Source organism: Cyprinus carpio, chromosome B10, assembly GCF_018340385.1.
Source record: "Cyprinus carpio isolate SPL01 chromosome B10, ASM1834038v1, whole genome shotgun sequence".
NCBI lineage: Eukaryota > Metazoa > Chordata > Actinopteri > Cypriniformes > Cyprinidae > Cyprinus > Cyprinus carpio.
In genome coordinates this window covers 21,703,760-21,721,822 of record NC_056606.1, presented here as the reverse complement: position 1 = coordinate 21,721,822, position 18,063 = coordinate 21,703,760, and the positions used below count along the sequence as shown (strand labels likewise).

The following is an 18,063-nucleotide window of genomic DNA, read 5'->3' as shown; positions in this document are numbered from 1 at the left end:
GGCCAAATATTGTCCTATCATAACAAACATCAAAGATCAATGGAAAGCTTATTTGTTCAGCTTTCAGATGATGTAGAAATATCAAATAAAAAAAAAAGACCGTTATGACTGGTTTTGTGGTCCAGGGTCTCACACATTCACACATCTACTAGCATATTTTTACAAATGCACATAACTAAAATTAGAATTGTAAAAAACAGACAAAATATGTACTTTGTATACATTGACATTATCAATGAAACACTGAGATTATTCTGAGTGTGATTTCCGGAGTCTGCAACTTTTGCGTTTCAGGCGCGTCTGTTATCCCGGGCGAGCAGCCCAACACAATCGGCTCAGTTTTCGATGGTGTCTCACCTCTCGTCTTAGGAAGGGCTTTGAATGGCACCTCTGATTATGTGAAGCCGAGAAGAGAACAATTAAATTAAAGTTAGATAATCCCACATGCAAATCCTCACACAAGGGCGCTACAAAAGCGATAAAGGGATGAGGGAAGCGAGAGAGCGGGAGAAGCGGGTCTCTTGTTATCTGTGAGCCCAGGGGCCGCGAGCGATCACCTCTCTGCCCGGAGCCGATTTGGAGAGACTGTTCAACATAATCTACTCTCTCTGCGGCTCACAGTGCTGCATGTGGCTCTGAGGCACAACAGGGGAAATAAGGGACATAATTAGCAGATGAAACGGCCCCGTTTGGACATCCTCCCGGAACAACGGCTGTTTGCATGACCCTGTTTATTCTGAGACTGCGATTTACATCCAAGCGTCACAAAAGCATTTCTCAAACACCTACAGCTAGAGGCCCTTCAGAGGATGTGGTATCTATCTGCAAATAAACACACACACAGACATCTGACACAGACTATGCACATATCTATCTATCTATCTGTCTATCTATCTATCTATATATATCTATCTATCTATCTATCTATCTATCTATCTATCTATCTATCCTTATATACGTCCATCTATCTATCTATCTATCTATCTATCTATCTATCTATCTATCTATCTATCTATCTATCTATCTATCTATCTATCCTATCTATCTATCGCCTATCTATCTCATCTGTCTATCCGTCATCCATCGGTCTATCTATCTATCTATCTATCCTATCTATCTATCTATCTATCTATCCTATCTATCTATCTATCTATCTATCTATCTATCTATCTATCTATCTATCCTTTGTCTGTCCCGTCCATAGTCCATCTCTCTAATCTATCTATCTACTATCTATCTATCTATCGATCTATCTATCTATCTATCTATTATCTATCTATATCTATCTATTCTATCTATCTATCTATCTATCTCTATCTTCTATCTGTCCCGTCATCCCGTATATCTATCTATCCCTCGATCTATCTATCTATCATCTCTCTATCTATCCATCTATCTATCGATCTATCTATCATCTCTCTAGCTATACTTTCTGTCTGTCCGTCCATCCATCTATCTATCTATCTATCTATATATCTATCCTATCTATCTATCAATCTATCTAATATCTATCTATCTATCTATCTATCTATCTATCTATATCCTTCTGTCTGGTCTCCATCTCCATCTATCTAATCTATCCTACGTCATCTATCTATCTATCTATCTATCTATCTATATATCTATCTATCTATCTATCTATCTATCTATCTATCTATCCTATCTATCTATCTATCGATCTATCTATCTATCATCAGTCCGTCCGCTATACCTATCTATCTATCTATCTATCGATCTATCTATCTATCTATCGATCTATCTATTATCTATCTATATCTATCTATCTATCTATCTATCTATCTAGCTATCTTCATATGGTCTGTCCGTTCCGTCTGTCTGTCTGTCTATCCATCTATCTATCCATCTATCTATCTGTCTATCTATCTATCTATCTGTCTTCTATCTATCTATCTATCCCTTCGTCTGTCCGTCCATCCGTCTATATCTATCTATCTATCTATCTATCTATCTATAGATCATCTATCCTATCTATCCTTCTGTCTGTCCGTCCCATCCATCCATCTATCTATCTATCTATCTATCCTATGCTATCGATGCTATCGATCTATCTATCTATCTATCTATCTATCTATGTCCGTCGTTACGTCCCGCGCTATCTATCTATCTATCTATCAGATCTATCTATCTATCTATTCTATCTATCTATCTATCTATCGATCTATCTATCAACTTTTATTATTCTATTTATCGATCTATCTTCAGTCTATTCTTTACGTCTACCTCTTACTCACATATCAACTCCTCCTCTTCACTCTGGATTTCCCTCAGCATTTACAGCAGGCTCGGTGTAAGTCCCCTGTGCTGATGAGAAATCCATCTACTAAATCCAGCACTTCTAGAAAACTACAGACCGGGATCCCTTCTTTTCTTCCATTCATTGCAAAGGGACACTCCGAACGAGCTGTGTTCAACCCGCTCTCTATGTTTTCTTGTACAGCAGAAACAACCTCTACTGCAACCAATCTGGCCAAAAGTGGCTCATCTGAGACTGTCTGCTCTCTGGTTACTGGAAGCCCTTGCGACTGGCGCAAAGAGCAGCCTTCAAAAATCCTCAGTGCTCATTTTACTGGACCCTGTCCCTGCTGCTTTTGAAAATGTTAATCACCAGATTATCCTATCCAAACCCTAGAAAGATGGACATCTCTGAACGGCACTCCAGTGGCTTCACTCCTAACCTGTCCTGATAGATTCATAGCTAAGTCTAACTTGCTACGTGGGTTCATCAAAGGCTGCAGTACTTGGACCGCTTCTCTTTCTCCATTCTACATGATCATTAGGATCTGTCATTCAGAAGTCTGGCTTTTTCCTATCACTGCTACGCTTGATCACTCAACTCTACTTTCTCATTCCAACCAGATGACCCGACGGTAGTTGCTCGCATTCAGACTGTTCTGAGTGACGATTTCTAGCTGGATCCAACTTTCAGCTCAAACCTTACTAAGATGAAACTGCTGGTGGTTCCGCTATCATCACACAACTTCTCTATACAGCTGGGTTCGCTCAACCATAAACTCCTCCAGGGACAGCCAAACCTAGACGTTGTGAGGATCATCCAAGCTTCACAGCCATCCAGATTTGCCTTATTCAACATTAGGAAGATTAGACCCTTCCTGTTCAGTAGCAATCCATCCATTCTTGTCCAAGCTTTGTTCTCTCCAAGAACACTAGTGCAATGCTCTCTGGCGTGCCTTCCTGCATGTACTATCAAGCCTACAACTGATCCAGAATCAGCAGCGAGGGTTGGTCTTCAATGAGCCGAAAAAGCCCATGTTACTCCTCTCATCATCAGGTTACATGGCTACCAGAGCCTGCGTCGCATCAATTCAAGGTACTGATGCTTGCTACAAAACGACCCACTGGCCCGGCGCCAACTTATCCTAAACTCACTAGTTCAATCTTATGCTATTTTGCGCTAAGTGAACGACGCTTGTGTTTGCCATCCCAAAGAGGTTCAAAAAATCCACTCTCACGGACTTTTTCCTGGACTGGGGCTATGGTGGAATGACCTCCCGATCTCAATTCTAAACAGCTGAGTCTTTACTCATTTGTCAGACTCATACTTACCCAACTATACTATACTTACCTTTTTGTTCTTTGTCCTTTCTATCTATCCAAAAAAAAAAAAAAAAAACCCGGGGCTAACGTGCTTTCGGTACTAGGGCTAACTGAGACTATTGGATTACGGTCCTGCGATTGTTTCTACTGTTCATATTTGTAAGTCGCTTTGGATCGTCTGGCTCTATCTATCTATCAAATGTAAATCTATCTATCTATCTATCTATCTATCTATCTATCTATCTATCTATCTATCTATCTATCTCTATCTATCTATCTATCTATCTATCTATCTATCTATCTATCTATCTATATATCTATATATCTATCTATCACTTTTATTGTTCATCTATCTATCTATCTATCTATCTATCTATCTATCTATCTATCTATCTATCTATCTATCTATCTATCTATCTATCTATCTATCTATCTATCTATCTATCTATCTATCTATCTATCTATCTCTCTTAGTTGTTCTATCCATCCTCCATCCAGCCATCCATCATCTATCTATCTATCTATCTATCTATCTATCTATCTATCTATCTGTCTGTTGGTCCATCCGTCCATCCGTCCGTCCATCTATTGTTTCATTGATCGTTCTATCGTTCTGCTATTCATTCTATCTTTAAATACAATGGATGCTGAATACTGTAAATACTGAAGTGATGCATCATTGAAATCATCTTTCATCAAAATTTAAAAGTATTCATTATTTACATGGTACAACTTAACACACAAATCACATATGGCACCCGCACTCTCTTGATGTGTTTTTAGCCCGTCCCAGTGGTATAAAGCGTGATGAATTAGCACAGAATCTACCTGAAACCTCTGTTTTTGAGCTACAGGGAATACTAGATCTCCTCCGGATGCACAGTGAATTACAGATATGGAAATCCGCTCGTCTTAGTTTAGGAATGCTAATGTAAATAGACTAAAAGAAAGTAAACACAATGAAATGCAAGTGGGTGTTGTTGTCAGTCTCTGTTATTATTTCTTTATTTAGCTGCTTCCCACGAGACGCCAGACAGACACGTCAAAGCTTCTGTTTCACATGGCAAAGCCTCTCGACAGAAGAGAGGGAAGCGGCGAAGAGAAAGAGAAAAGCGTCGAGAGGAAGGAAAGATAGGCACCCAGAGGCTCATCATTAAACCCTCCTCTCCGCGGCGGGCTGCATAAGCACTTCTGCGCTCTTGTTTATCATTGCCCGTGTCTGCTGTTAACTAGATTCACACACACACTCACTTCCGTCCCCAAGCCAAAGAGTTTCTCACCACTCCGATTTATGCAACTTGTAAAAGTGTCAGGCTGAATGCAATTACTCGATATAAATGTGCACGACAAACCCAGCAGAGTGTTTGTAGCCTGCGGCAGAGGACGTTCACGCCTGTCGGCTACACGAGAAGAGGGAATTAAACCTGTCGGAAATCACTCAGCGTTCCTGAAGTGTCTTTCTACAGTCTGGAGATTCATTCATGCTGAATTTGACTAGATTTTATCTATCGCAAGAAATACAGTATAGCGGATAATTATTTCGTAAATATGTGTTAAATAGTTTACAATAGTTTTCTGTTTCAAATATGTGCTGTTCTTTTGAACTTTCTCAACATCAAAAAATCCTTTAGACAAATTTTAGACAACAGCGTAGTTAAGCAAGATTTGCTCAGAAAATTTCAAATTTTTGCTGATTTACCAAGACAAACTTTTTTATTAAATGTCTAATTTTGTCTGATTCAGTGCTAAACTGTCTAATTTTTTCCAATTTACCACTGGAAAACTGATTAATATTATCAGATTTAGCAAATAAAACAGGCCAGTTTTTTTTTTTTCTCCAGTTTGCTCAGAAAATGTCAAATTTAGTCTGATTTACTAACAAAACTGTTTAATCTGGATAGATTTAGCCAAAAACAGTATACTTTTTGTCCAATTCAGTGAGAAACTGTCTAATTTTGTCCAATTTACCACTGGAAAACTGATTCATATTGTCAGATTTAGCAAATAAAAAACAGCCCAGGTTTTTCTTTTTTCTCCAGGTTGCTTAGAAAAGGTCAAATTTAGTCTGATTTACAAAAACGGTTTTATTTTGTCAGATTTAGCCAAAAACAGCCCAGTTTTCTAACTTTTTCCAATTTTCCATGAAAAAATAGTTTAATATTGTCAGATTTAGGAAAAAAACAGCCCCTTTTTTCTCCCCAGTTTGCTCAGAAAATGTCTATTTTTGTCTTATTCACCAATGAAAACTGTTTAATCTTGTCAGATTTAACCAAAAGCAGCCCAGTTTTCTAACTTATCTTTTCCATGAAAAAATAGTTTAATATCGTCAGATTTAGCAAAAACAGAAAAGTTTTGTCCAGTTTGCTCAGAAAATGTTTAATTTTGTTCAATATACCATGAAAAAAAAAAATTACACCAAAGTATAAATCAAAATCATAGCACTAATAGTAGCTGATTGGTCAATATGGTGTTCCGTCTGTGATCAAATACAGGATATGATGTGACAGTACACATTTGTGCAGCCGAGATGAAACATGCTGAATTGGCTATCAAACACACCCAGAAGGACAGTAAGAAATATACTTCATAGATACACTACAGAAAAACGAGGGAAGGGCAGATAAAAATGGATCTTTGGAGGTCCCGCGGGGCAGTGGGTGACGCTCGACTGTGGCCCGTCATGATTTATGACAGTGTGTGCGTTTCACTCTTTAACTGTGTCTCCTTCCTCCGCCGGAGGTCACCTCTGCACATATGGTGCTCGCTACATCTTACCGCATAGTAACACGTGGGATTATTCTACAAATAAGCATTAATAAGGTGAACATTTTAGCGAGAAACTTCCACAAGAAGGTCTGTTTGGAGTGTGCAGCGATTACTTACAGTAAATAATCACCTCAGATCACCCAAACAAAAGCCAAACAAAATGAACACTCCACTTAACACTCACAGTCTTCTTTAAATTCGTTTGTAAACAGTAAGTACAGTAAACGAGCCCGAGTTTGACCTGCTGAATTGCATTTTTTCATTTTAGTGATGTGCATTTGAATTGAATACAAGTTCAGTCAACAAATGACAACTGAAATAGCCCCAATTTTGTCGGATTTAGCATTAAAATATAGCATATAGCACTTTTGTAACTTTTAAATAAGAAGAAATTAAAAAAGAATAATAATGATAATTTACACGCACATATATATATATATATATATATATATATATATATATATAAATATATACTGTATATGTATAGAATCTATACACAATACATGTTAATTATATTTATCTATCGATCGATAGACAGATAGATAGATAAAATTAACACAGTGAAGACTAATTAATTTACACAGTGTAGCATTTCTTATTTAGTATAGTTTTTTGTCCTCTTGCTTGCAGTTAGTTTCTTATCCTTATTTCATCACTGACTGTTTATTTATCTTCAGTGAGCTTGAGGGGATTTTTTTGTCTCCTTTTAGGCTTGTATTAGTTTGATATTGACATTGGTGAAAAGGATTATGAAAATTCTATGGTATCAAAGATTTTAATATCATAAAAAACTTTTTAAAAGAAATCATAACTATATCATGATATATATTGTTATCGTGATATAAAAGATTTTGGTCATATCGCCCACCCCTATCTGACAACATATTAAATATTAATAAAAATTTTCATATTTTTATGTTTGATGTTTAAATGAATGTAAAATGATGTTAAATCAGTTAGATGTGTATTAATAATTAATTTATAAATGTTTCATGTCACAAATGGTTTTTTGAATGTTTCATGTCACATCTTAACTCTGGCTGTGATTTGTGTGCATGGGCTCTGCAGAATCCCTGGAGCCGACCTACCAGCAGCTGCAGAAGATGAAGCTGGACAAGAGTCCGTTTGTGGTGGTGTCTGTGATTGGTCAGGAGCTGCTGACCGCTCGCATCACGGCGCGTCTGTGGTGGTCCTGGAGGCGGCGCTGAAGATCGGCACCTGCAGCCTCAAGCTTCGCGGCTCTGTTTTCTCTAGTCGCCTCAGCAGCGCTTACTGGTCATTGGGCAACACGGAGAAGAGCACCGCCTACATGCAACAAGACCTGGAGGTGGCCAAAACTTTAGGTGAGGGAAGACCTTTTAGATTTTAGGTTTCTTGCTACATGATTTTGTTTTTATTGACCACATTCCATCCATATTATTTATGTAATATTATATTATTTATTAATAGTTTGAATTGGCTTTTATTATTTTATTTAAATTTTAGCTTTAATAACTTTGTTGGGTGCTTTTGTTATTTGTATTTATCATTATTCATTTTTTATAATTCTATTTAGTTTTAGCAATTTTAATACTTCAACATATTATTTTTTATTTCGGTTATTTTCTTAGGCAACAATTCTAATTAGTTTTTAAGTGTTTTATAAATTTATTTAATCTAATAATGTAAAATTTATATTTTCTTAATATAGATATGATTACAAAATTAAAATGTATAAAACAATATCAAACTTAGAAAAATGTAAATTATAACATTTTAAATTGTATATTGCATTTGATCATATTCAGTTAACGAAAACAATCTTAATAGTTTGTTTTCATATTTAATATAATATTTATATTTTATTAGTATAAATATAACATTTTTAAACTTATAAAACAATATAACATTTGAAAAATTAAAATGTATGTAGTTTCATCTTTCATGGTTAACAGAAACCATTTTAATAATTTGTATATTAATAATTAATCTAATATCTTTTTATTTTATTAATATAAATATATTTTTTAAATTTTTAAATTATGATACAACATAAAATGTAAACAATATATTGTATTCAATCTTTATTTCAGTTAATAAAAGAAGTTTTAATATTTTATAATTTAATATGTAATCAAATATTTATATTTTATTAATAAAAGCATTACAATTTATAAACTTATAAAACAATATAACATAAAAAAATATAAATGTAACATTTAAAAAATGTTTTTTGTATTTCATCTTATTTTAGGTAACAAAAACAATCTTAATATTTTACATTTTAATATTTAATCTAATATATTCATTTTATTAATATGAATATTATTAAAATTTCAAAACTTAAAAACAATACAAAATTTTAAAATATATTGTTTCATCTTTATTTCAAATAACAAAAAGTGTTTTAATAATTTTAGTTTTACAATAACAACACTGTCTATGGCATTCAGAAATTAATCAAGCTGTTATTTCTACTGCTGCTTTAAGATCTATTTGCGTAAATGACCTTTACTTTGCTTTACACACTTTAAAATTGCTCCTTTTCTGCTTTTGTGCTCTACAGAAGAAAGCCACACAGTCTAGCACAACATGACGATGAGTAAATGATGCTTTTGTGGTGAACTGTTCCTTTAAATCACATTTAATTGGGCTCATTTTGCATATTCATGTGATCATGTCCGGTTCTTGAGAAATCGATGTACTTCTGTGGTCTGTTACGAGAACGTCTTGTGACGGATGTCCAGGTGACCTTGTGCACGAAAGGCCTCGGTACCTTCTCACAAAGTTAATTATTTTGACCCGGCCGAGCACACGCTGATAAGGTCTCTCAGTAATTAGGCTTCATGGGTCTTTTTTTTAATTAAAAGCCGCTGCGGCTTCTCCCCAGAATGCCACTGGACTAGTTTTTGTGTTTTTGGCGCAGTGTAAGTATCTACTGAAAAGTGAAAGTGACGTGACATACAGCCAAGTATAGCATCATAAATATTCTCCTGAATGTCAGAGGTTTACAGCACGACTGTAAGGCATGAAAGCGTTTCTCACACGCATGAACTGTGAATGTTTGTGTTTGAGCTTCAGCTCGCACTTTTAGCACATCAGTACACAGCTGACGTCTCGCTCGGCTGATGAAGCTCTGATAAGAACAGATGAGTCCAGCTGAATTTATTTATATAGCACTCTTCACAAAACAGCTTTACAGAAGATTATCAGATTATTTATAAGAGTATCTTCATGCCTTAGAGTTGCATTCAGCAGATTGGAGTTGGGTGATAATACTTTACATTATGTGACGATACAAGCAGTTGAGATTTGCTGTATATAGTATATATCGCCCACAAGTATAATATATGTATGTAAATAAAGTTGGCATAGTTGTGCCAGATTTTGTCTGAACCTGTTTTTTTGGTACGATTTGCTAACAGAATCAGTCTTATTTTGTCAGATTTAGCAAAAACAGTCAAGTTATATCAGATTTGGTCAGTAACTGTCTAATTTTGTCCGGTTTACCAATAGAAACTGTAAATTTGTCAAATTTAGGAAAAAATTAAAATAGAAAAAACAGTTTTGTCCAATTTAGTCATAAATGGTCTAATCTTGTCAGATTAGCAAAAAAAAAAATAATGGTCTGATTTACCAATAACAGCTCTCCATGTTTGTCAGATTTTGCAAGCGCAAAAAAAAAAAAAAAAACCTGCCCATTTGGTCAGAAAGTGTCTGATTTTGTCAATTACTTTACAAAAATTTAAAAATGAATGAATAAATAAATAAATCAATAATTAAAAATTTGGACAGAATTAAAAAATAAACAAATAAATAAAGAAATAAAGTGTAGTTATATCAGCTTTGGACAGAATTTTTGCCGATTTACCAAAAGTAAAATTCAAAATTCACAAAATTAGCAAAAAATCCATTCATTCGTTTGTTCGTTGTTTCCATTAATTCAGTTGCTTAATATATATTTTTTTTTTTTTTTGACAATTAAATAATTTATATATATAGATATATATATATAGACAATTAAACACAAATTTGTAAACTAATATTTTATAATGAAAAAAAAAAAATTGCGAGTAAATTAAAAAAAAAAAACTATGTAGAATGTTATACATTAAAAAAAAAAAAAAATTTATATTAAATTTATATGATTTACCAATTTCAACAACTTCTTTCACATTTTTGCAAAATCATTATCCGGTTTCTTGCTGGATTTACCACTTTGAACAATTTCTTGCACTAAAAACAAACATCACTAGCTGTTGTTTTTTTTGTGGAAAATCATTATCCGTTTTCTTGCTGGTCTGAGAGGGTCTGCTAGTTTAGGTTGACCTGCACCAGTTAGTATCCCAGATTAAACCATCTAATGGATCAAAACAAGCAGCTTTGTCCAGTTAGGAAGCATCTGTAGTTGGTCTTCCTGAAGCCTGTGAACACATGAGGATTCAGTTTTGTCATGTTAGTGTGTGTATGGAAACCTTCTAACCCAGATCTGGTTTCCTTCAGGTGACCAGACGGGCGAATGCCGCGCTCACGGGAACCTGGGGTCAGCCTTCTTCTCCAAGGGGAATTACCGCGAGGCACTGAGCAACCACAGACACCAGCTCGTCCTGGCCATGAAACTCAAGGACAGAGAGGTAATCGCCGACGAACCGACCATGTGTGTGTGTGTGTGTGTGGCCGTATCTTCACCTCAAACAGAAATGAAGTGTGCAGGATTGTTTTATCAGAGGCGCAGGACTCGTGTTGTGACATGACAAATGTTTGAGTCAGAGCTGCAGGGCAGACTCACCGCTCTCTGTCACGTTTGTGGACGCTCGGCGTCTCTGTTCTGTCTCCTTTCAGCTCGCCGTCTATCTGTTCTGATGCACCGTTGAGAAAACACCTACTTGGGTTAACCCCACAAAAACATGTCTGGGTCATACTTCTAAAATCAAAAGAAAATGGAATAATAATGAAATGAAGAAAAATATTTTGTATAAAGACAGTGAGGTTTATTTTCAGAATATTTATTTATTTATTTATTCACATTGTGACATTTAATTTATTTGGTTGCTTTTTATTTTTATTTCAATTTTTATTACATTTAAGCACATTTTCCCTCAATACAGTGAATCTGGATGTTTTAGTGTTTTAACATTTAAAATTAATGAATATTAAAAATAAATAATATATAATATTAACAATAATATAATAAATTAAAATAAAAAAAACATTAAATATAGATGTTAAATAATACATGTAAATTAAAAAAGAGTAACTGTTTAATATTTTTAAATAATAAATACTTTTTAAATATTTTAAATATTTTTTTGATCACATTCCCCTAATAAAATTAATCTAGAACTTTTGATTGTATTTGTTTTATTATTTTTTTATAATAGTTATAATATCTATTATTCTCAGTGACAGTGATCTCATTACAATAATTAGGAATAAAATGTAATAATACGAAAAATAAATAATAAAATAATTCAGAAAATGAAGGAAAACATAATTAAATTAAATATAATACAATTCACATTACAGTAAAAAGAATGATATTATTTTTGAGAATTAAAAATTTGGTGGGAAATACTTGTGCAATGCAAATTGTGATAAAAAAATCAGCTAAAGGTGAAACTTGTGTAAAAAATATTAATGGTCCTAAAAATAGACTTCATTTTCTTTATGCTATACATAATTTCTTCTTTTTATCTTAAAATGAAATATGAGGCAGTGATATTCTTGACAGGTTTGGTGAGATTCACACGCTGGCTGTATTTAATGCGTCTCGAGGTCTTATCAGCTAATGCCACACCCCACCCCCCCTCACCACAACATCATCAAATCCAAACATCACACTCTATGAAATGGAGTGGATGAGGAGAATGATAGACTCTTCTTTTGTGTTTCCAGATTGTGTGAAATAGAAGCACTGTGTCCTCACATCTGCTCCTCTTCTCCTCTCTTCATTACTCACTGTAACCGTGGAGCTGACCGCGTTTCTGCAGCCATTAAACGCAGAAATGGTGTTCGGCAGCATTGTGTGCCACTGGAGTATTTAGAGCAAAATAATGTAGGACTGGATTTTATCCTTCGGAATTTGATTGGATTGTGAAGAGTAGGTTGAGCAGTATTAATGTTAAAGATCTGAAACATTTCTAAGGCTAGATTTTGATCATAATAATAAATGATAGAATAAATCAAATTATCTCTCAACAAAACAAAATAAATTAAATAATATAATATTTTTTCATTCGTCAGTTGCATTAGTCACAATAATGATTCTTATTACATATTTTTTTTATTAATTAACTTAATTAAGAAAAATGTTCTAAAATTCAATAGTGAATAATAACATAAATTATATGATGATTAGAATAAAAAAAAATACATTCAAATATTATTTTACATTACAGTAAAAATAATCATAATTTTAATTGCAGCAATGTTTATTGGAAAAAAATGTGCATAACTGTATATTAAATAATACCCATAAATAAAATGCACTGTATAATATTAGTCATTTTCTCTTATTTCAGTAATGAGATTTTTTTTTTGTGCTACAGTAATGCAAATTGGGATAAAATTGTGCTCAATTGTAATAAAAATAATGGTGCTAAAATAGACTTAATTTATATAATTATTTTTTTTTTTTTCTAGATGATGATTTCACATCTCTATGCAAATGCAAATGCTTCTCCGGCACAAACTCGTCTACACCTTTTTTGACCAATTACGTTCCAGGATTTTACGTTCCAAGGCGTTTTCCAGTTATTCATGAGTTTTTACCTGAAGAAATACGGAATATATCTTGTGAAATAGATATTGAATAAAGGTGATTTCGATGACATTTCCGTGACCTTTAAAAAAAATTTAATCTCCGTGGATATCACAATTTCCCTGATATTTCCAGGTTTTTCAGGACTGTGGCAACCATGTTGATTTAATGCATGGATGCGTTTTGTAATTCTCTTGCAATTTGTAGTTACGCAAAAACAGTTGCATCCTCTCAACAACGCAAACGAGCACTATAGCGGGTGTTAGCCTGAACGCAGCAGGTTAGTTCAAGTGTTGACATGTTTATATCAAGCTTGATCTGATTTAATTTCATTTACAATATGCTGATGTTTTTAGCAATGTGCACTGACAAGCAGTTCAGTGTGTTCTCAATGTGTTTGCACATGGAGACATTAAATTAGTTCCAAACAAAGCATTTTCCTATAATGGCCACACGGCCACATACTCAAGCAGTTTGTGGAAAGAAGCGTGTGTGTTTGTCTGAAGTATGAACAGGTACGGCAGATGTGTGTCTGCTGTCATACTGCAGTGTGTCTGAGCATGCGTGCGTGTAGGACATGTGTTGTGATGGATCATCTGCTGTAAGAGAGTGTGTGTGTGTGTGTGTGTGGTGCGTGTGTGCAGTCAGTGTGTGTGTGTTTGTGTGTGTGTGTGTGTGTGTGTGTGTGTGTGTCTGTGAGTTGGTATGAGACGTTCTGGCTCCCCCTCTCAGATCTGTTGTCTAATGGTTTGATCTGTACTGCAGTAAACACTCATGACCCATCACACTAATTACTCCAGATCCACACTAATCAGCACATCCACACACGAACCCAGCCTAATCTCATCAAGGCTTTGGAAAGCACAGCTTTCAAGATCATTCTGTTCTGTATAACGCATTACAACTCTTTATTTAAGTGCAATATGATTACAATAAAATAAAAAAAATAATATAAAAAAATAAAAATAATTAATACCATTAATGTTTTTGTTATTTTTATTATTATATAAAATTATTGTATTTTTTCAAAAATATATTTTATTACTATTAATAGTATGGTCCATAATTTTGTGTCATTACTCGTTTTATTAATGGTTTTTGGAGGGGGGGGGGGGGGGGGGGGTTAGTTTTATTATAATAGAAAATGATATTGTATTTTTTTCAAAAATATATTTTTATTACTATAAATAGTATAATACTTAAATTAATAGAACGGTATATTTATTAACATCAATTATAAAGTTTTATTATGCATATGTTTTTATTTATATTTTTCCAAATTTAATTATTGATTTATTAATTTTTTTGACATGCAATACATAAAAAATATTAACTCATTTATATAATTATGTATGCGAGGTATATTTCTTTTTATTTTAATATATATATATAATTTTTTGCCTACTAAAAATCATAATAGATATATATATCTAGCAAATATTGAAAACACCAAAAAATATATCAAAACATCATGAAAATAGTTCACATGATATTAATATTACATTCATACAATTAAACAGAAATATAAAAATTAAAAAAATAATAATACATATAGAAAGTAGTTCATATGATTTTTAGAGTGTGTTCTTGCTATGACATTTTACAACAACAAAATTGAACTAACAATTAACACACTTAACTCCCTATATAAGATCTATATAAAAATTCTTAGAAATTTTTTAAAAATTCGAGGACATTTCCTATTGGTGGAGTGTTTGTGCTACAGCTTTTATTCTGCCTTAATATTCCAATTAGTACTTGGTGCGTCTCCATGTCAATATTGAGCGGAAAACACTTCAGCATGTCATTAAAAGCAACAGAAGAGCTTTAGTTCAGTCGTTAATATAGACGGAGGAGTTTCAGAGGCTTATTACGTTCTGTCAATCAGGTAAAGCATTAGAGAATGGCTAGAATACCACAGAAACAAAACCAAAGAAATCACAGAATCAACTCTCCCAGACTCATTAATCCATTACCCCGGAATCCAAACCAAAGAGCTATTTTTTTCTCGCCTTGCCTCAGGAAGTCTTCCGCTGAGCAACTTTCTCTCCTCTCGTCTTCTCCCTCGCTCTCGTGCATGTTCAGGTTCGCAGTAGTCTAAGAGTGGACTAAAGAAGCAGCACAACTGTTTTCAATATTAATAATAATAGGAAATGTTTCTTGAGCAGAAATCAGCATATTAGAATGATTTCTGAAGATCATGTGACACTGAAGACTGGAGTAATGATGCGCATCACAGGAATAAATTATATTTGAACTTATATTCAAATACAAAACGGCTAATTTAAATTGTAATAATATGTCACAGTATTACTGATTTTACTGTATTTATTGATCAAATAAAAACATATAAATAGTAAATAGTAAATTACATTTTAAAATATATTCATTTATAAAACAGCTGTTTTAAAATGTAGTAATATTTCATATGGTCCTAGAGTAGTTGCATATGACATCAGCGCTGGATTTATTGTGTAAACACTGAATGCAGTGAATGCACAAACACGCGGCGCACATTAAAACAGCTGGTAAGAAGTTATGATGAATGGCACAACTCCCATTACTTAGTGATTTATCTCTGTTGTGTCAAGATCTAAAGTAAATATAAAAGTGCACAAAATATCATTCAAACCCAGCTCTCTCTCCTCAGACTCACACAGAGGAAAAAAAAAGAAAACATCCAAAAATAGGAGAAATATATATTTGCAATGGCATATTGCATTCTATTTTTGAAAGAAAGTAATATGCTGTGCACAGTTTATTTACTAAATGTGTTTTTAATAAAGATTGTAGCATACTACTTTTTGGTTTGCATACTTTTTTAAACATATAAAAGATTGTATGCAGTATAAATAACTGCAGAATTTTTAATATGCAAATAAAAAAATCAAATAAATATTAAGAAATCAAAAATTTAGTTCAAATTTTCTGATTCATTTTCCCCAACCATTCTCCCCATCCAGGCTGCAAAAAAATACAGTAAAACATTAATATTGTGAAATATTAGTATGATTTAAAATAACTGTTTTTATTTTATTTTAATATATTTTAAAATGTAATTTATTCCTGTAATGCAAAGCAATCATCACTCCAGTCTTCAGTGTCACATGATCCTTCAGAAATCATTCTAATATGCTGATTTGCTGCTCAAGAAACATTTCTGATTATGAACAATGTTGAAAACAGTTTCATATTTTTGTGGAAACCGTGATACATTTTTCCAGAATTCTTTGAGGAATTGAAAGTTGATAAGCATTTATTTAAAATAGAAATCTTTGGTAACATTATAAATGACTTTACTGTCACATTTGATCAATTTAACGTGTCCTTGCTAATAAAAGTGTTAATTCATGAACAAATAGCAGACAGTATTGAGTACTGTATATACAGCACAGTAAGCAAGTATTCTGTTCCAAACATAGCTAAAGCATTTTCCCACTTCTTCTCTGTCATTCTTCTCATTTTTAATCTTTTTTTTGCCTCTCTTTCTCTTCCACACACACACACACACACACACACACACACACACACACACACATATGAAACGCTCTGCAGTTGTTACTCGCTAACAGTTCAAGCGAGCGTAGCACAGGCCGGCGTTTTAATCTCTTTTAGGTAACATATTGTTCTTATATTCATTAAGCAGAGCACTTCAGAATATGACAGCAGTTGTAATTGGTTTGGTTTCATCTTGTTAAAATGCATTCATTATGCGACGGGCCCCCGGCTTCTTTGTGCGCGGAGAACACCGGCGCGAGCCGCACTGTCTGCCTGTCTGTAATTGTGAGTCGCAGTCACTGTCAGCCGCTTAATTAAAGCCAATGCAGAGAGGACATGCTTCATTTGGGACCATTTGAGAATTTCCATCTCCCTCACAGGTATGGATAAATAGCGGACGCTCTGTGTCTGTGTGTGGCACTCAGGGGGGGGGGGGGCTGTGTGTGTCTGTGGGTGTGTGTGTGTGTGTGTCTGTGTCTGTGTGTGTGTGTGTGTGTGTGTGTGTGTGTGTGTGTGTCTGTGTGTGGCACTCAGTATTCAAGTCAAGTCACATTTGTTTTAAAGCACTTACAAGTACAATACAGAGAAGTATTTAAGTAATAGTTTACCCAAAAATGAAAATTTGCTAAAAATTTCCTTGCGCTCAGTCCATCCAAGATGTAGATGGGTTTGTTTCTTCATCATATTTGGAGAAATGTAGCATTGCATCACTTGCTCACCAATGGATGCTCTGCAGTGAATGGGTGCCGTCAGAATGAGAGTCCAAACGGCTGATAAAAACATCATAATAATCCATTAATAATCCACAGCACTCCAGTCCATCAGTTAATGTCTTGAGAAGCCAAAAGCTGCGTGTTTGTAAGAAACAAACCCATCATTAAGATGTTTTTAAATTTTAACCATTGTCTTCTATCCATAATGTTGCTTCCCCCAGTGAAAAGGTCATCTCGTCTGAATCAGGCGAGAAATATGCACAAATCAAGCACCGTTTACATGTCCAAAACAATTCTAAACAAATATGTGGGTGGATTTTTATTTGAGAGGACAATTGGAGATGGATTATGGATTATAGACTTTTAATTTGGCTAGAAGTGACAGTTTAAAGTTAAACCACCTTGATGATGGATTTGTTTCTTACAAAAACGCAGCTTTTGCTTTTCTGTGTACGAATCATAAGTGCATATTATTGCTAAGTACTGTTTTATTATTTTTCAACCACCAGTCATATAGACACACATTTCACCATTTGTGTTAAATATCCTAAACAAAACGTTAAACGGGTTATGTACAGCATTTCTTGATGACTTTTGGTAGTTTTAAGTTCCTGAAGAGTGTAAACATTGTGGTTCTGTGGCGTTTTAAACGACCGGACATGTATTGTTGTAATTAGTAAGACAAATTGAATTTGTAATTTGTGATTAATAAGACAAATAGAATCTCATTGTTTCCTGACTACATGAATATATGAGATGCAAAATAACCCT

The 18,063-nt window shown here is 34.0% G+C and overlaps 1 protein-coding gene across 1 annotated transcript in view; it reads left to right on the top strand.

Moving 5' to 3' along the window:
- LOC109097535 (tetratricopeptide repeat protein 28-like) overlaps nt 1-18,063 on the top strand; it is a 270,646-nt gene that overhangs the window by 169,982 nt on the left and 82,601 nt on the right. The window contains 3 exon segments of the mRNA XM_042733263.1: nt 7,411-7,506; nt 7,509-7,685; nt 10,825-10,955. Coding sequence (XP_042589197.1) covers nt 7,411-7,506; nt 7,509-7,685; nt 10,825-10,955 — 404 coding nt within the window.